Genomic DNA, 18460 nt, shown 5'->3' with positions numbered 1-18460 from the left:
AGTATAGGTTTGTCTATAAATAGCAGCGGAGTAGTATAGGCAATGATAGACTTTTGAAACGTTTTGGTTTTCAACTCAACTCTGTCTAAGCTCTCCATTGAGGCATTGCTATTTCTGCAAGCTACCTAGATGGTATAGTCTGTACACAGATACTGCTAGTATGGAGCTGGGTCACTCCGCACTATCCCCGCATTCCCCAGATCATAACAAGGCACGATCAGGTACGGAGCGCCAATGTTCATTATGGCATTCAATTATCTTCATTTTTGTCATCAAGACCTATTCAGGAACATCAATAAATTCTAGGCCGTCTAGGCGACACGCGTCCGTAGACCATTGCCGTCTGATCCTCTGCCTATGACGCCATCGATCGGTCGTTTCTCCACGGCATCGTTTCATCGCGACTGTCAGTCCATTATTATCTTCGTCCCTGATCGTAACATACTGCTTCGTGTTCATACTAAAGTATCTGCATGGTCAAAATGCAACTCAAGCTACCAGATACCCTGGGCCTGGGATCCCTATTTGCAATGGCCCTCTCGCTCTTCTCCGGTGCTGAACAGCGCCGTCTAGTCACCCATCAACCAGCCCAACCTCCTTCCTATCCTCTCGCCGTCCGGAGCCCGTACCTCTCAGCATGGATGCCCAGCGACCAGGTCCAAACGCTACCATATGCAGAGCCGCAGTTCTGGGCCGGCCAGAGTCTCACTTGGTCCGTGATGGCCCGTGTCGATGGCCAGGCATACAGCTTGATGAGCGTGAAGAACCCAGGGGATACCAATATTCGCCCGGCGGTTGTGCGGAGCGCGGAATATACGGCAACCCATTCGGTGTTCACGCTTTCTGCTGGAAAGGTGGTTTTTACATTGGACTTCTTTTCGCCAGTGTCGCCTTCGGATTATTTGCGGCAGTCGCTTCCGTTCAGTATGTATCTTGATTATCGGACTCCATCATAGTGGTACTAATCGGGGGTATTTAGGCTATTTGACCGTATCGGTGGCGGGAGCTTCCTCGAATGATATCCAGATCTATTCGAGTATCGACGGGAGGTGGACCGGAAAACCAAGCGGTACGGTACGAAGCTTCGAACAATCAGGATCAACGGCCATATACTCTCTGGCTGTGGAAAATGCTTCTCTGTATGCTGAGGATAGTGACATGGCTACTTGGGGACAAGCGATCTTGGCCTCGCGCCCGACTTCCTCATCCACACTTTCTGCGGGCTCAGGTAAACGGGGAGAGCTGCGCTCCCAGTTTGTGAGAAACGGGAAGCTGGCTGGAAATGACGGGCCATGGTTTCGTGGGGGTATTGTCGCTTTGGCCCATGATTTGGGAAAGGTTACAGGCCAACAGTCGGTGAACTTCGCAGTCGGCTACGTGCGAGAACAAGCAATCAGCTATCTGGGCAAGGCTTATACAGGATACTACCGAGCCAATTATCCGTTGACGTCTCAGGCTGTATCACATTTTTTGGACGATTATCCGGGTGCACTGGCAGAATCACAAATTCTAGATTCGGCAATGACTGCGCAAGCTAAGAAGGCCGCTGGTCAGAAATACGCAGACATCGTCACTTTGTCCACGCGTCAGGCGTATGGAGCCATCGATGTCACCATCCCGGACGACACAAAGGATCCTCATGATGTGCTGGCTTTCATCAAAGAGCTCTCTAGCAATGGAAATCTCAACACGGTGGATGTTATTATGCCCGCTTTCCCCATCTACTACGTTCTGGACCCGGACTATATCCGATTGTTGCTCGAGCCGATGATGCGGTACCTTGCTGCTGGCCGCTGGCGTTGGCCATACACCATCCACGACATGGGTGCGCACTATCCGAATGCGACAGGCCATGATGACCAGAAAGCGGAGCCGATGCCCATTGAAGAATGCGGCAACCTAATGGTTCTTGCTCTCGCTTATGTGCAAGCGACAGGCGACACGAACTGGACGAGTCGATACCAGGACGTGATCCAGCCGTATGCGGACTATCTCGTCGACAATAGCGTCAACATTGCGGAGCAGCTGTCTTCGAATGACGCAGCCGGGCCTCTTGCGAATGAGACCAACCTTGCCATTAAAGCTGCAGTCGGTCTGAAGGCTTTCGGGGAATTGACTGGGCTCAAGGAATATTCTATCATTGGTGACGAGCGGGCCACGCTATTCTTCAACCAGGGTCTTGGGACAGACAGCAAGAAGACCCATTTCGTGCTGCAATACCCAGAACAGCCTGACTCCTGGAAGATCCCATACAATATCTATCCCGACGTGCTTTTCAATCTTGGAACCTTCCCCAAAGCCGCATACGAGATGTCAAACACGTTCTTCAAGTCCGTTCGCTCCGAATACGGCGTTCCTCTGGACAACCGGCAGGATTGGGCGAAATCTGACTGGAACATGTGGCTGGCGGGTACGTTTGACAAGAGTACGCGCGATGAGTTTGTCGATGATTTGTGGGCATTCATGACAAATGGCCAGCACAACTGGCCTTTTTCAGATCGGTATATTGCCACCTCTGCCCTAGGGAATACCCCTGGTGTCCCAGTTCTGTGTCGAGCTCGTCCAACAGTTGGTGGACACTTTGCGTTGATGGCATTGCAGGGTCCAAAGTCTTTGCAGCAGGCCATGTTGAGCGCTGAAAGGGAGGAATACAATGACCTGTATTTCTTTGAGGTCAAAGGAGAGGAGCTGTGAATGTCTCCATCAAAGACTTTCAGCGTTGCTCTGTCTTTTATCATTAGTATGGAATAGAGCAAAGGCAGTCACTGTATATAGCATTTTTGTACCCATGCTTGGGGCCAGTGAATATCCATACCACTGCTATTGAATGACAAATAAATCAACTGAGAGAGACTGTCTCTTTATTACTGCTGTCTACCTCCATTTATGTATTCTCTATAGAAAAACCGGCGGTGGGCAGCGTTTCTGCCCCTGTGCTGCTGACTAAGCCGTGACAGCAACGTCGACGTCGCCGGCGAGACTCTTCAGATCTCATCAACCAAACCGCCTGTTGCTGCTTTTGCTGTCCATCTCTCTTTCCTTCTTTCTTCTCTCTTTTCTTTTCTTTTCCTCTTCTTCATCCTCATCTCCGACTAGACCTTTTTCTCGAACCGCTTAATTACTTCCTACCCATGGCTTCTGTATGTTGTCACCACCGTCACTCTGTCCCCTGGAGGCACGCGCCTACGCGCACCTGAGAAAATGAGAAAGATTATAAGCTGACCATCTGTTCCCCCGTCATTTTTCGGGGGATTTGCCTGCTCTAGCCCCGTCCTCCGCACGCTTTCGGTCCTCAAGGCTATCCTCTTCCTAACGGTGCCGCCGTGCCTACTCCTAATCCTGCCCCCGGGGCCGCCCCTCTTCTTCCGAACAACGGCAGGATTATCCAGAATGGTCCCGTGAGGATACTGTGTATTGCGGATGTCAGAGGTAGGTGACAGCTGGCAGTTGATGGTCTTTTTCTCGTTTTTTTTATTGTCTGTTTTGCGTTGGGGGGGGGGGTAGTATGACACAATCGGGCTGTTGCTGATTTGGTTTTTTTTTTTTTTCTTCTTTCGATCAGGAAATTTGAGGTCTCTGAATGAACTGGCCAAGCAGGCCCGCGCGGATCACATCATTCATACTGGTGACTTTGGTTTCTACGATGACACTTCGCTGGATCGGATTGCGGACAAGTAAGTGGATCGATCGATCGATCTTCAGGCTCCATCAGAGGGTTGTCTAACATCGCGGCTCAACCACAGGACCTTGAAACACGTGGCGCAATACTCGCCTCTGTTGCCAGAGAATGTTAAGCGGTCGATCGCCCAAGCTCCGCACCAGCAGTCTATTAAGCAACGGTTTTCGCAAGAACAGCTCCCGCTCTCCGAGCTTTCGATGCTGCTCGACAAGCGGCTCACGCTCGATGTTCCTGTTTACACTGTGTGGGGTGCGTGTGAGGATGTGCGCGTGCTGGAAAAGTTCCGCTCGGGGGAGTACAAGGTGGACAAGCTGCACATTATCGATGAGGCCAACTCGAGATTGTTGGATATTGGCGGTGTGAAGCTGCGGTTGCTGGGTCTGGGTGGTGCCGTGGTTATGCACAAGCTGTTCGATAATGGCGAGGGGAAGACTACGATTGCTGGTGGTCAAGGTACCATGTGGACAACTTTGCTCCAGATGGGCGAACTGATAGATACGGCCAATCGTGTATATGACCCGTCAGAGACTCGAATCTTCGTTACACATGCGTCGCCGGCTCGTGAAGGAATGTTGAACCAGCTTTCCGTCACCCTCAAAGCTGACTTTTCGGTCTCCGCCGGTCTTCACTTCCGTTACGGTTCGTCTTACAACGAGTTCTCCGTCAACCCCTCCCTCGACCACTACCGTGGGAAGCTGGCCGCTTCGAAGGCTTCCTTCAACGACGTGTGGGAGACTGTTCGCAACGAGGTTGAGGCCGCCATTTCCTCCAACGAAGCCCAGAAGACCCTCCTCGATAACGCCCTCGACGTGGTGCAGAGAATGCCTACGATCGCCAACGGTGGCAACCCATTCGGTGGTCCTAGCGCTGCCGGAGCCGCGGCTGGTCAGGTCGACGAGAGCGCTTTTAAGAACATGTGGAACTTCAACCTTGCTGACGCAGCCTTTGGTTTCCTGGTTCTTGAGATCGAAGGTGGACGTATTGCTACGGAGATGCGTGCTCAAGGATTCAACTTTGCACACCGTACCGGCAAGCCTGTTCCTGCTGCCCAGCTTCCCGCCGGTGCAGCTCCCGCCAACGTTGCTCGTGGGCCTGGCGGTCCTCCCCAGTTTGGACAAGTCCCTCGTCCTGGTGGACCTGCCCAACCACAACCACCTGCGGCGCAGCCCCAGCCCCAGCAACCGCCGCAACAGCCCCAGCAGCAGGGCCCAACCAAGGGTCAACCGGTCCCTGTTATCCCGAAGCCGGCGACTCCTCAGCCCCCTGCTGCGACTCAACCTGCCGCTGCACCATCAGAGAAGCCTGCCACTGGCGAAGCTAACGGTACTGCGCAGCCAGAGAAACCATCCGAATCGCCGATTTCCAAGGGCGACAAGAAGCAGAGCAACGGTCTTTTCGTGTCGAACGTGGAAAATGAGCAAGCGGTCCGTGATCTCTTCACCGAGGAGGACAAGGCGAAGATATTGAAGATCGAGAAATGGGGAAAGTACAACAACCACGTTGTGACATTCACGACTATCGAAGAGGCTAGAGCTGCGCTGGATCGCCAACCCACGGAGCACAGGAAACCTACCCCGGCCGGCCAGCCCCGCAAGCCCAACGTCAAGTTCTTCGAGGACCGCAGCCACCGCGGTGGTGCCGGTCAATGGCAAGGAAGCAACAGAGGTACGAACTCCCAGCGGGGATACCAGAGTGGAGGTGCCAGTGACAGTGAAGGAGGAAGAGGCCGTGGAGGATTCGGACGTGGTCGTGGCCGTGGAGGAGACCGCGGTGGACGGAGTGGACGTGGACGTGGCGGCTTCAACAAGGGAGGTGCCCCATCGTCAGAGTCCCCTGCACCGACATCGACGCCATCCGGCGACAAAGGCGACGCGTGAAGGTGCAATTTCTGATGAATTTCCTTTGTCTTGTGTCATTTTTACCCCTTTCTCCTTTTTCGTTTTTCCTCTTACATGCATCGAGATTCCACTCGGCCATCTCTTGTGCTTTATTTCCCGTTTCCTATTAATGTCATTGACACATGAATCTTTCCGACGATCGATATTCTAATATTCTTGTGATATGTTTTCAAAAACCAATGTTGTTATGTTGAGCGAGATGTCCGTGGAATTCCGTTGTCTTAAGACTTTTTTCTTCCCTTTCTCTGTGTATGCTTGTGCGTCGGTTTTTAGGATATGGGTCTCTAGCGAGTCGTTGTACTGGTACAGGCTCGACGGAGAAACATGCTGGAGATGAAGATGATGAAGAATTGGGAGGGTTGCGTTGGTTTGATTGGGATGATAGACAAGCGCTATGCTACTCAACCCCGAAGCAACCTGCCTTTTCTTTTTGTACTTTTAAGACTTCGCTTGACTGGGAGGAGGCGTCAATATCGATACCCTGTAGTTTCAATTTGTTTCTCGTAGCTTTTGCAACTAGTCTATGCTAAGTATCACTTGTTATGCACATGCATCCTAGTTTCCATCCCGGGATCAAGAACGATACGGAAGTAGGAATCAGCCATGCGTTCCAGTTCCTCTAGGTCAATATCGTCCACCATGCTAGTGGTGCAAGCCAATCCAGCCCAATAGTCACCAATGGCAATGGTCATCAACTCTCGCTCTTCCTTACCTAGTGCTGATATGCCGCGGGTAGTGAACGATACCCTGAAACTATGGTGGTGTCTAAGTCGGTTATCAAAGTATTATCCGCTCCGGTCCCCTGCAAAGGAAGATGAAGCACCGCAACGCCATTGCTATAGCGTCAAGTGTACTCGCAAGAAGCATCTGCAAGATTGCCCTTTACGATGCCTGCAATGAAGTCGCCATAGCCGTCGCCGCAGCCATGACAATGATCTTCACAGCAGTCACCGTGGGCGCTCCTGATAATCCGAACCCCAGCACCGCCAAATATCAGGATGTGCTCATCAAGGTCATATCCTACCACGGAATCTAATTCACCGAGGTCCAGCCCGCCATGGTCTCAGAACAGATCCAGAAGCGAAATAGACACGAACCTGATCTCCTGGAGCAGTCTCATCAGGGGCTTGGTGAGACCTGCCAACAATACCCCACACGGTATCTACTCCCAGTACTGTGATGTATATGATTCTGAGTGATAGCTTAGCCCCAGAAATATAAAATAAAGTTAAATAGCTGGTTCTGGTTATTTCTCAACTTTAGACTGGTCGTGTTATAAAGCTGGCATCCAGTGGTTCGATTCCCCCCACAGCCAGGCTCAGTTTTAATCGGTGACAACAATCTCTCCGGTCAAAGGGCTATCCTGTCCCGCCGAATCGACCTGAGTAGCATGGAAGGCTGCTAGAAGGAGGAGAATAGGGCTAATGAGCCTCATAGCGACTTGGGAATCCAACGATGGTCTAGCACTGAGGTCAGCCTTTGGTCAATCTAGGATTGATTTTATATTTCATTATTTCATCTACATCCTCAAAATATGAAGCAGACCGGAGAGAGACTAGAACGTTCAGGACTGCCTTTAAGCAATCCAAAACCAGAACACCCGATGACTCTTCTGAGGGGACTTTCGGTGTGTCGTCTTCAAAAGTCGCATCCTTCCCGGGAGGAGAGTTGCGGTCTCGGAATCGGAGTTTGAATCCATGTCTGATCCCCGAGGATAGAGCCTCGGAATGGGAACCTGGAGTTCAGGATTCGTGTAAAGAGGTCAGGTATCGAACTAAATGGGTGGTTGGAAATGAAATGGAGACGTTTAGATCCATCCATAGATTATTATTATTATTATTATTATTATTATTATTCATACACGCATCTGTCAGCCCTATAGGCCGAGTGGCGGCAGGTCCTGCAGGGCAGCCGGGTAAGCCGCCGTAATGGTAGTCGCTATGTACATCGTCGCCTTTATACACATATCCTGATATCTCATTCCGCTTGTTGCATATCCCGTGCTGCTGGCTTTCGTGCCGCTGTTCCCATGGCCATGAAGATCCATGGGCTTGTTGGATACTGTCTCGTTTCCTTCCCTACTTCTGCAAGCGTGTAACCTTGGCTGCGCTATGCTGCCGGTTGCCCCAAATCTGTTGTTGTGACTCGGTATGTGGTTGGTCCATCCATAGATAACGGGAAATAGTTCCTGAACTCCACTGAGTGGTTTTCGTAAGGTTTTCTTCGGTGGATATCATAATAAAATCCTACGTAGTGATAGCCGCAGTTGCTCATTTTATAAATATGTATTTATGTTACTTTGTCCAATTTTGCATTTCCCAGAGATACTTAATACTATTCACGGAATCTTGGAACGCCAGAAATCCCCACCGAGAGCCCTATGGCGACCCTGTTTTTGTCCGAGCTTTGGTCGACATTCTGCTATATCCGAGGCCCTGCTCCGTGTTAGATATCCATTGCCCCAATATTCGAGTCAATTTTTGACCTTGAAGTCGTCACGGATCAAATCGACAGTGGAAAGGATTCGCCCATACCGAGAAGTGAGAACACCGAGTGCCTCTTTAAACGGGAATACCGGAGGCAACCAGTCTCGTTTTAGTCAACATTCTATATGTGCTCAACTTGGATGCGATATGTTGTCCGCAGCTTTAGATAATTCATAGATAAGTTCCCCGCTAGCTCTGGTTGTATTCCTTGGATTCTCTTCGAAGAGTGATATCTATACGTTATGCTATTGACAAAAATTAATATGTACTTGGCACAGACCAATGTGACAAAGATTATTAGTTGAAGATGGTGCTCCTCTCCTCCCTGCCCTAACTCTTCTAATGGCAGACACAAACACCCAGTCAAAAGAAATACAGTTTTCAATGTCCCAAGAAAATCAGCAAAACACCATCATAACTCATACCAAACTCACTTCCGACTCTCAGAATCCAACTCAACCGGCGGTGGAGGCGGAGGCGGCGGATACTGCTGCTGCTGCTGATGCGCTGTCAAATCCCAACTCCAATGCCCAGCAACAGGCATACTCTGCTGCGGAGGCGACCCATGTCTTGCACACGGATACCTTGGCGCCGCAGCAACAGCATGTATCATCTCCGGACTTGCGGCAAACATCCCAGACTGATGATCAGCCGTCGTTGGCTGAAACGCGAGATCGTATTCGCTCTTGCGGACCTCCGAGGATGCCGTAGCGGGTGCTGACGTACTGTTGTTGAAGAAGGCCCAGCGAGCGGTGCGTTCGGCGCGGCCGTCTTGTGAGGACATCCATTGTTTGTAGACGCGGTTGCGGCCGAGGACAAAGAAGAGGGCCATGAGGATTGCGACAAAAGCGACTGCTCCGACTACGATGCCAGCGATGGCGCCACCACTGAGTTTTGATGATAAGGAGCTGGAAGAGTCGGATGACGTGTTGTCGTTACCTTCTGCTGGGACTGGTTCGCCAGGAACGAGCTGAATGGGAGAGTCCAAGGCATATTTGTTCTGTTCTTCCCAGGTCATAGTTTCGTTCTGTTTGCTGTCAGCAGACCGTAGATAACGTGGTTATTGGAAAGGCTGTAATACCGGATTGATGGCTCCCACCATCCCATTTACATTGCACGAGTCTATTGCGGTACAGTAAAAGAAAGTCGGCTATAGGAGTTATCAACACTGCATCTTGGACCGCTCGATAGGGCATCTTACCTCTGTATTATTTACCTTCAAAGTCCATGTCGGTGCCTGTATCCCAGTCATTAGATACTGCGTGGACAAAGTACAGACAGATACTCACCGGTCCGTCCAGAAAGCCGTCATCCTCGTTAAACTTATTGAAGGGCCCAGAATAGAAAATATTCTTGGCTGCCGGCACACACGGCTCCAGGTACTTTGCCTGCACAACCGAATGGTTTCTCGGATAGAACTCGAAGACGATGTAATCCCCGACAGTAGCGTTGACACTGTGGGGAACATATTGATGCGGGTTTCCTCTGGGACCGACTTTGATCGTATGCGTTGCACCCCCGGTTGATGATGATGTTTCTGTTGCACTCGTTGAAATCTCAGTTGATAACGTTGTCCTTGTTGAACTCGTCGTCGGCACTGCTGTTGTGAGCGCTGTCGACGGCGTCCCCATCACAGCTGGCCCAACCCCAGACGGTCTGTCCTGGGCCACGATGAGAGCCACCATCGCCAGCAATAACAACAGTAACCTGGCCATAATAAAAAGAAAAAAGAAATCATAAATACCCTCTGAACGCTGTCACTACCAGCGCAGAAAATTTGCGAAGAGAAAAAGCACACCGGGCGAGCGACACGACCACGAGGTTAAAGAAAACCCACCACCAGCCTCTTCCGGACTTTCTTTGTCTGAGGCGCACCAGAGATACGGAAAGTCATTCTTTAGTGCCATACCAGAAACAGCAAGAAACAGACAAGTTTTGGCCCACGCAGTCCTTGTGCACCTCGAGATGCGTTTTTTTTTTTTTTTCTCTCATGCAACACGCCGCAAGCCCTGCATATCGGGCAGTAAATGAAGGCAGGTCTGCCCGAACCGTGCAGCGGAAATACTTCGAATACTGCTTTCTCTGTTGGGGCCAAAGATCGCGACAGCCTTGCATTAGATCTTCCCCTCTTCGATTTTTGTTCACTGCTTGTCCGGTGTCGTCGGTGTTGTTTTGTGTACTGCCAAAACAAAGCTGGAGAGAGATTTGTCTTTGTCCGCATCGGTTACCATGGAAAATGGCCCCCCAATCGGGCATTGTAAGACCTTAAGGCTCAGGGATACCACGTGTCAAACCTTGTGCTTTGTATGACAGTCCCTGGCATATTCTTAGGACAAGTCGCATGATTCATGTCGGCCTCGGCGAAAACACCGTTAGCCTGATGGGAATGAGGGGCAATCAACAAATACTTCAAAATACCTAAACGAGACTCAAAGGATAATTGCTTCTCCTGTGTTACTGCATGATTCAGACGTTACATCCAACTTCTTTGTCAGGACGTTGATGGAATCTGGTTTCAGCCACTGAAAGAGAAGTTGGACAACAATGACTTCGGATAATTTCACGCCGAATGCCCTAAATGAGTATACAGTTCAAATCCCTCATATTTTGAATGCTATACAATAATACAATATGCTATGCTGATCCCAATTAAGCCTAATTTCGGAATAATCTCAATCCACCCTCCTCACGATCCTCATCGCTCTCCTCAGCACTGACATCATCCTCATCCCCTTCACCAAGCATACCACTAGCCGTCCGACCAAGCAGCGAGGCAAAGAACTCATCCCGTGCGCGGGTAGTCCAAGTACCCCGATCTTCCGGCGCCATGAAGTTCTGGAGCTTCTCATGCACGTCGAAACGCATCTTCCGGCCCTTAGAGGCGCGGGTGTCGACATTTGCTCGGCGGTTCTTGTCGTTGCGCATTCCCGTTACGGGATGGAGGGAGAGCTTCGAGGGGAGTTGGATGTGGAGGGTGTCGAGACCGTTGGTGATGGAATCGGATGAAATGCGCTGTTCGACTAGCTCGCGGAGCAACGTCTGGTAGAAAATGCTATCGTCATAGATTGGCTCGCCTTCCGTAGCAGTACCGTTGGCGTTTCTTGCACGCTTCGCCGATCGCTCTCCGGCTTCGGAAGCAAGTTGCGCATCAAGGACCGCGGTGATGGTCTGCTGACCAGCAGCGCCAGAGCCAAGCAGCTTTCCACGGGCATTAGGGAGAGAGGTGCTCGACCCGCGGACCTTCAAAGACCATTTATCGAGAACAGTGCGGCGGTGGGCGACGGCGTCGGATTCAAGATCGGTCATACGCTGCCACAACGAGGCTGAGGATGTCGTAGGTGACACAGGAGAGGGTCGCTTGCGTTTCTTAGATTCGCCAGATTGTGCATCGGCTAGTGCATATCGCAGATCTTCGAGCGTAGACCAAAGGGCCAGGGCAGCCGATTCAGCGGACTTGATAGCTTCGGTGTCGACATCGTCGGCATCCTTCGCAGTAACGGAGAGCTGGTTGACTGCCGTAAGCCCCTTCTGCAGCTTGATCCGAGTGTTCAGCAGAGCATCGAAGGTCTTGCGCTGTTGCTTAACGGCATTTCCTTTGACTGCGTCTGCCTTGGCCGCCTGCGAGATACTGGCCGCAATCGACTTTTGGTCCGTGGCCATCAGCTGGCGCAGCTCTTCTCGGTCGTCTCCCTTGGGCTTGCGGTCGTCCTCGTTTTCATCCTCTTCGTCATCGTCGTCATCGTCGTCATCCTCATCTTCGGACCCATCCTCACTATCCTCGTCCTCGAGGCCATCCTCGTCTTCGATGTCCTCCGAGCCATCGGTTTCCATGCCGTCAACCTCATCTTCATCCTCATCCTCTGACTCCGACTTCTGCTCTTGTTTTTGCTTCGTCTTCTTAGCAGGCGCCTTTGCCTTAAATTTCTCTACTTCCTCGTCCGATTCCTCCTGGCTACCATCCTCGCCATCTTCTAAATCAACATCCTCCTTCTCGTCATCATCATCCTCGTCATCCTCGTCGCTCGACCGCGCCTTAAACGGATCATCATCGCTATCCTGCTCAAGCGCCTCCCTGCTAACTTTCGACCCGGCATATTGTTTCCCAAGGTTGATCGGTTCCGGTTTGCGGAGCTTCGATTTTCTGTGGCGCATTGATCAGTTAGACACATTCAATCCCGATCGCAACTTAATCTCAGTTTCATAGTGATAGAGAACTCACCCTACAGCCTGATAATGCTCCCTCCCCGCATCACCATCCTCCTCAGCCCCCGATTCCTCATCATCGCTCTGGCCATCCTTCGCGTGGTCCAGATCCTCGGGGTCGAAATCTGTCGCATCGCATTGATTAGCCGCGTTCAGATGCAATTAGTCTTTTCTAGAGATTCCAAATGAAATGCATACCCTTGGGAGTCGGATCATCAAGATCCGCAAACTGTTCCGCCAGCGATTTCGATCTCGGCGCCATTTTATCTTGTCTTGCTGTATTGTAGCTGAATCGCAAATCGGGGAAGAAATTATTTTTTTTTTCTCGGCGGAGAACAGAAAAATCGGGATGCGGTATCGGATAAACCACCTTAATGTAGTAATTTCATATCCATTACGGGGCAGTTGTTCCGGGCGGTGAGATTATCACGGCAGTATTTTATAACATCATCTCCAATCATCGTCAGTTCAAACAACCCTCAACTTAAGCAAGGGAAACGGGTATGATGCAGCGGAGACTCTTTTCGACGTTTAGAGTGCTTCAGCATGATAATCCACTAGTGAGTGCTCTCATGTTAAGCCGGCTGATACTGATTGACATGCTAATGCAATATAGGGCCTTCCTCGCTCCGGCACCCCGCCGTCGCTCCGGAGCCGTCGTGGATTACCGGAGAAGCGCAAGATTCGAGATGTGAAAAAGGTGATTGCAGTTTCATCTGCTAAGGGTGGCGTGGGGAAGTCGACGGTAGCGAGTACGTATCCAGCGCCCTTGGAATTCTGTTCCGGAGACGCATCCGTGAACCCCAATAAACGAATAAATGCAATGGCGTGCAATAGCTAATACAACGCCAGCGAACCTCGCCCTCTCCTTTGCCCGCCGCGGCATTCGCACCGGCATTCTAGATACAGATATCTTCGGTCCCTCAATCCCAACACTCCTCAATCTCTCCGGCCAGCCGCGGCTCGACGAAAGTGCGCCTCCCGATCCCCCGTCCTCTGCATTCCAAACTCAACCCTACATCTACATATACTAACAAGGTCAGGTGACCGCCTCCTCCCACTCACAAACTACGGCCTAAAGTCCATGTCCATGGGCTACCTCCTCCCATCCCCGGAACAGGATCCCGCCGCTGACATTAACACCAGCCAAACGCCAATGGACACGACACCGATTTCCTGGCGCGGGCTAATGGTCACGAAGGCGATGCACCAACTCCTGCACTCAGTGTCATGGGGCCCGCTCGATGTTCTATTTCTGGATCTTCCGCCGGGAACGGGAGACGTACAGCTCACAATTAACCAAGAGATCATACTCGACGGCGCTGTTATCGTGACGACACCGCAGGACATCGCTCTGCGAGATGCCGTCCGCGGTTTCGGGCTGTTTAGTAAAATGGACGTCCCCGTGCTAGGAATGGTGCGCAATATGGCTTTCTTTGCGTGCCCGAACTGCGGCCATCAAACGCGTATCTTCTCGCATGGTGAACATCACCATCACGGCGACGACCCCGATGACTCCGGTGTCGTGGCGCAGTGCAAGCGGCTCGGTGTGCAGTTCCTCGGTGACATCCCGCTTGACGCGAAGGTGTGCGAGGATGCGGATAAGGGTGTTCCGACGATGGTGAGCGAGGAGGGTGAGGAGAGGAGTGTTAGGAGGCAGGCGTTTTTGGATGTTGCGGAGAAGATTGCGGGGAAGGTTGGGTTGAGTTGGTAGATGTGGGATTGAAATAATGTTAGATTGTATTTGTACTGTGTATATACCCAAGATGATTTCTCGTGTCCTAGACTGGTGCAGATTTAAACAATGCAATATGCAAGTGCAGGATATTCCAAGAAAACAAATGGTATCCCAAGTGTAACAAATAAAACCAAACAAAATGAAATGAGCTGTCAGGGCCAGCCTGAAATATACAACACAAAAAATCCACAAACCAAATCAGAACTCATCCGCAGTCCTAAAAACATCTCTCTCCGGCATCTTCGGCCGCCCATTAGCACCGGCCATCGAATTCCGCTCTTCGTCCGCACCACCCACAGACGACACAACATCAATATCACTCGCAGTACGAGAAAGCGCATCGATGGACTGACGCGCAGAATTCGGACCACTTCCAGAAGCAAGAGGAATAGCGCCAACCACGCCGGTGGAATTCCGCAGTGCCCGCGTACTCGCGTTATCGTAAGCTGCGCCTCCTCCGCCGGTCGTGTTGGTGACAGCGAGGGACTTTTCGTCTGCGATGGTACTGTTCGCGTCTTCGGTTGGTGCGAGTGAGCCGGTGTACGAGGAAGTAGGACGGTGGGACTTAGATATCTTCGATAGCGAGGTATCAGAGGCAGAGGCCGGGAGAGCTCCCTTTGCGTGGAAGAGAGCGCGCGTGCTTGCATTTTCTTCGGTCGGTGTGTTCCTCTTGCCGTCGTAGTCTGGGAGGACTAACATTGGGCTGCCTAGTGATCTGTCAAGGGAGGATTTGTAGGTCATCGGTGATCCCGGTTGGTTGGAAGTGGAATCGGATCTGTTAAGCTCGCTTGTTGGGCGTGTCTTTCGCTGCTCGGCGAGAGTTTCGTTCGCCGCATCGGCGTCGATTGTTATACCCTTGGGGCCGGTAATGGCCGTAGGCTGGGCACCACCAGAGACAGGTTCGGCGGACTTTTCTGGCAGAGCAGGCTTTGCACCCTCATCTGAAGATGAACTAGCTCTAGAAGCACCAATTTGCCCGGTATCGACAACACTCTTTGTTTCACCACCTTCCTTCCCAACCCTCCCGACAAGTCGCTTGTCATGCTTACTAGCCCAATGACTCCACAACATCATCAGATAACTCTTCCTCTCGCGTCTGGGTGGCAGAACACCAGGTGCTTCTCGTCTTGCAGCCAGCGAGCTGGGCGGCGGTGTTTCGTCCTTGAAATTCTGGAATTGATAATACAATTCCGCCATTCGCTGTTTCTGCACACGCAGCTTCTCTTTGGCAAACTTATCATCCCATTCCTGTTTTGCGGCTAGCCAGCGCTTCACGAGTACAGGGTTGAATGCACCGACTTGCGAGGCTGGTATCTGCAGAGCTTCGAATGAGGATGGCGGATCGAGGGGGTAGACGTGACCGCGTTTGTCGACTCGTTGGCGGATCATGTGGTTCTCGAAGTCGGGTAGGGGGTCGCCGGCTTTGCCGATGGAGCCTACGGCGTGTCGCGGTGCGTTTTTCTCTGTATCTCCGGAGATGGAGGACGCGGATGAGGACGAAGTGTGGTCTTCGGGGGAGGAAATAGCAGGGTCATTATCGACGAGGATTTCAATCTCCGTATTCTGCGCATGAGCAAATGCCCACGCACCAAATTGTGAAATGGAACGGAACATGTATTTTGCTGGGCGAGAGAAACTGAGAGTCGGTGCGACATGGCAAAGATTGTCCCAGACTTGGAGCTGGACACATGTAGGCGGATACTTGCTCAAGGTCTCTCCGTTCGGATCGTACTCGTCAAGGTAAACATCGCCAGGTGGATATGCGGTGGGATGCGCGGCTTTGTGAGCAAGATAGATCTGCTCATCGCGCAGCATCTCGCCTCCGCCAGTAAGAACCAGCAGTGGTGGCAGACCACCAAGAGACGGCTGGAGAGCTGGAGAAACGAGAGGATGAGACAGAAGCCGGTTCGTCGTGTACATGTGGATCTGATCTTTGATTTCGATGGTTTTCCCATCCACGTTGATGGAGACACTGCCGGCTTCTGCCTTCTCGGCGCCTTCTTCATCTTTCTGCTGGCCCGGGTACGCATGTTCATGACCATCAGTGCTGTCCCGCGACGTGTAGCCTTTCTTTGCGGTGTCTTGTGCCTGGCTATCCTGTTTGGGCATTGCTTCTTCTGCTCCGGTTTTCGCATCGGCATCTTTGCGGACTTCCTTCTTCATAGTGAGAATTTCGTCAGAGTTAGGCGGAGGCCATGCTTGAGACGGTTTGTGTCTGAAACCGTATGGAGGGATATAGTCGAACGGGTTATTCGCAATGATACTAGGAAACGAGTGCGTAAGGTCGACCCAGGGGGAAATCAGAATTCCACCAGCTGGGAGAGGTAAGCCCTGGTCGCGAATAGTGACAAGCAGCCTAAACTGTTAGCATACTGTGCTGGTATCTCGTAGCCGTCAACTTACGAGAGCGCCATTCCTCCGCCCGCAGAATCACCGGCAAAGATGATTTCCTTTGGCTCGTGCATGCTCAAAAGCCAAAGATACGACGCCAAACAGTCCTGCAAACTGCAGGGAAATGGATATTGTGGAGCAAGACGATATTGCGCTGTAAACTTAGCATGATGCTCGACAACGGTACAACCATGGACGGTCACTCACTAACCATTGTTAGCAAAACTCAAACCAAACCACCGGGTGAAGCATACCGTGCAAAAACTCTCCCCTTCAACTTTCTCGCATGTCTCTGCATCTGATACCGATGCGTATCCACACTCCCGAAAAAGTATGCACCGCCGTGCACATACAGAATAATCCGGTTCCTTCCCTTGTACTTCTCTTCCCCAACTTTCTTTCTCTCGTTGTAATCATTCCGCATCTCAATCCACTCTCCTCTCAAATCCTCAGCGGGCCCGCGCCACTGCCACCACTCCTGCCCACCAACAGCCTTTATCCCCTTCGGCCCGAGTTGCGCAATCAACGTTTTCGCGGCGGATTCGAGGTACGTGTCGGGGATGCTGGCAGGCTCAGTCCTCACCCAGTGCGGACTGGGGACCCATTGGCGGGAGAATTCTTGGAGGTCTTCAACGGGCTGTTTCGACGCGAAGACGAGAAATTCGCGCATGATGTGGATGCCTTCATCATAGGAGATGTGGACGGAGGGGGTGTTGTGGAGGGATTTTCGGTTTAGGTACTGTTTGGTCAATGCCATTGATATGGACAGCTAGAATGAGGAGGAGCTCACGTGGGAAAACCAAGTCGAAATAACGGTAGGAGTCAAGGCCGCACTCAATGCGACGGTCTTGAATGGCATTATGTACTCGTCGGTACCGGGTATATACAAAGGTACCAGGGTTAGACTCTGCGAAGCTGTGGTGCAGACAACCAAGGAGCGACAGTGATAAGTATACAGACGTATATGTATATCCAAAAGAGCGACAGACAATAAATAACAATCGACACGTTTCAGCAAAGAGAGAAGTGTTTATAAGAGTCGGCAGGAGAAAAAAGAAATACAGGAGACCGAGGCAATGATGTCATCCACGCAGGGGGCGCACTATGCCTGATTGGGAATGCACAGGAGAATGCTCAATTGGCAGAGTTCCGAATAGAATAAGACAGCCTACGGAGTAAGTTGAGATTAGATCGAGAGCTGAATATCTACAAGACAACTCATCTGTACGTAGTAGTACGTGGCAGCAGAGAGTAAGTGCTATTGTATCTGTAGAGTAGTAGTAGTACGTCAAGATCGACTGAGATCCACTGTGGACATTGTGACTGACGTTTAATTTTGCGTATCATGCCAATCTTTTTACTGAGTACGGAGTAATTCAGGGTGACGCCGGAAAGGCCACAAAACGTCGTGGCCTTTAAGGTACATTTTCGTGGCATTTCCGCCCTGGCGTCGCCGCTACTGTGAAATTTCCTAAACAGGTAAAGTGCAAATACATTTCACCAGCAACATTTAGTTACACCTAATTTATCTATAGTTTCATATTGGAAAGCGCTTCTACCATGGCTTTGAAAGCTATTCAAACTCTCAAAACACTGATCTCTTCCTTTCAAGTGCAGTTTCTAAAGTTCTTTTTCTTCTCTTTCTTTGGCTCAATCAAAATGACTATCACGAAACCTAGAAACTGTACCAAATGCAATATCAAGTCCAAGCATCGGATCAATAGGTCGCCTGAATTCTGGAATCAGCTTGTTCGAGGACCCCCTAAGAAAATAGAAAGAGGCTTTGCAGAAACCACAAGGCTCAACTTGAACCACAGAATAGCTTAGTAAATGGGTCTGGCGGTCGAGCAACACATACACAACTCGGACGTTATACCATCAGACCGGTATAGGTATACCAGTATCCTTTGGGACATCATACTGGCATCAGGGAAGATATATAAGGACACTCATTTATGTACTTCACTCAATTCTTCGCGATCAATCCAGTCAATCAAGCATTGGTTACTTTCTAGTTTCTAGTTTCTGACTCGTCCGTACTTAAGCAACAACTTCCTGCCGCTGC

General features: G+C 51.0%; 7 protein-coding genes across 7 annotated transcripts; 3 read left to right on the top strand and 4 right to left on the bottom strand.

Moving 5' to 3' along the window:
- Window positions 1-482: 482 nt before the first annotated feature.
- Window positions 483-2694, top strand: ACHE_80755A (putative glutaminase; the record flags this gene model as incomplete). Its single annotated transcript, XM_043284160.1, has 2 exons — window positions 483-924; window positions 980-2694. 2 exons carry the CDS (start codon window positions 483-485, stop codon window positions 2692-2694), a joined length of 2157 nt encoding a protein of 718 aa, XP_043141368.1.
- Window positions 2695-3131: 437 nt separating this feature from the next.
- Window positions 3132-5556, top strand: ACHE_80754A (uncharacterized protein; the record flags this gene model as incomplete). Its single annotated transcript, XM_043284159.1, has 4 exons — window positions 3132-3140; window positions 3267-3429; window positions 3563-3674; window positions 3744-5556. The coding sequence occupies 4 exons, from the start codon at window positions 3132-3134 to the stop codon at window positions 5554-5556; spliced, it is 2097 nt and encodes a 698-aa protein (XP_043141367.1).
- Window positions 5557-8493: 2937 nt separating this feature from the next.
- Window positions 8494-9778, bottom strand: ACHE_80753S (uncharacterized protein; the record flags this gene model as incomplete). The annotated part of the gene is made up of 4 exons (XM_043284158.1): window positions 8494-9090; window positions 9145-9213; window positions 9265-9300; window positions 9353-9778. 4 exons carry the CDS (start codon window positions 9776-9778, stop codon window positions 8494-8496), a joined length of 1128 nt encoding a protein of 375 aa, XP_043141366.1.
- Window positions 9779-10718: 940 nt separating this feature from the next.
- On the bottom strand, window positions 10719-12528 carry BFR2 (AATF family protein; the record flags this gene model as incomplete). The annotated part of the gene is made up of 3 exons (XM_043284157.1): window positions 10719-12204; window positions 12283-12391; window positions 12465-12528. 3 exons carry the CDS (start codon window positions 12526-12528, stop codon window positions 10719-10721), a joined length of 1659 nt encoding a protein of 552 aa, XP_043141365.1.
- Window positions 12529-12769: 241 nt separating this feature from the next.
- Window positions 12770-13980, top strand: ACHE_80751A (Mrp/NBP35 family ATP-binding protein; the record flags this gene model as incomplete). The annotated part of the gene is made up of 4 exons (XM_043284156.1): window positions 12770-12826; window positions 12883-13018; window positions 13119-13238; window positions 13310-13980. The coding sequence occupies 4 exons, from the start codon at window positions 12770-12772 to the stop codon at window positions 13978-13980; spliced, it is 984 nt and encodes a 327-aa protein (XP_043141364.1).
- Window positions 13981-14202: 222 nt separating this feature from the next.
- ACHE_80750S (uncharacterized protein) lies at window positions 14203-16113 on the bottom strand (the record flags this gene model as incomplete). Its single annotated transcript, XM_043284155.1, has 1 exon — window positions 14203-16113. The coding sequence occupies one exon, from the start codon at window positions 16111-16113 to the stop codon at window positions 14203-14205; it is 1911 nt and encodes a 636-aa protein (XP_043141363.1).
- Window positions 16114-16621: 508 nt separating this feature from the next.
- ACHE_80749S (uncharacterized protein) lies at window positions 16622-17254 on the bottom strand (the record flags this gene model as incomplete). The annotated part of the gene is made up of 2 exons (XM_043284154.1): window positions 16622-17134; window positions 17186-17254. The coding sequence occupies 2 exons, from the start codon at window positions 17252-17254 to the stop codon at window positions 16622-16624; spliced, it is 582 nt and encodes a 193-aa protein (XP_043141362.1).
- Window positions 17255-18460: the final 1206 nt, after the last annotated feature.

Source organism: Aspergillus chevalieri, chromosome 8, assembly GCF_016861735.1.
Source record: "Aspergillus chevalieri M1 DNA, chromosome 8, nearly complete sequence".
Lineage (NCBI taxonomy): Eukaryota > Fungi > Ascomycota > Eurotiomycetes > Eurotiales > Aspergillaceae > Aspergillus > Aspergillus chevalieri.
This window is presented reverse-complemented; position numbering and strand designations above follow the sequence as displayed.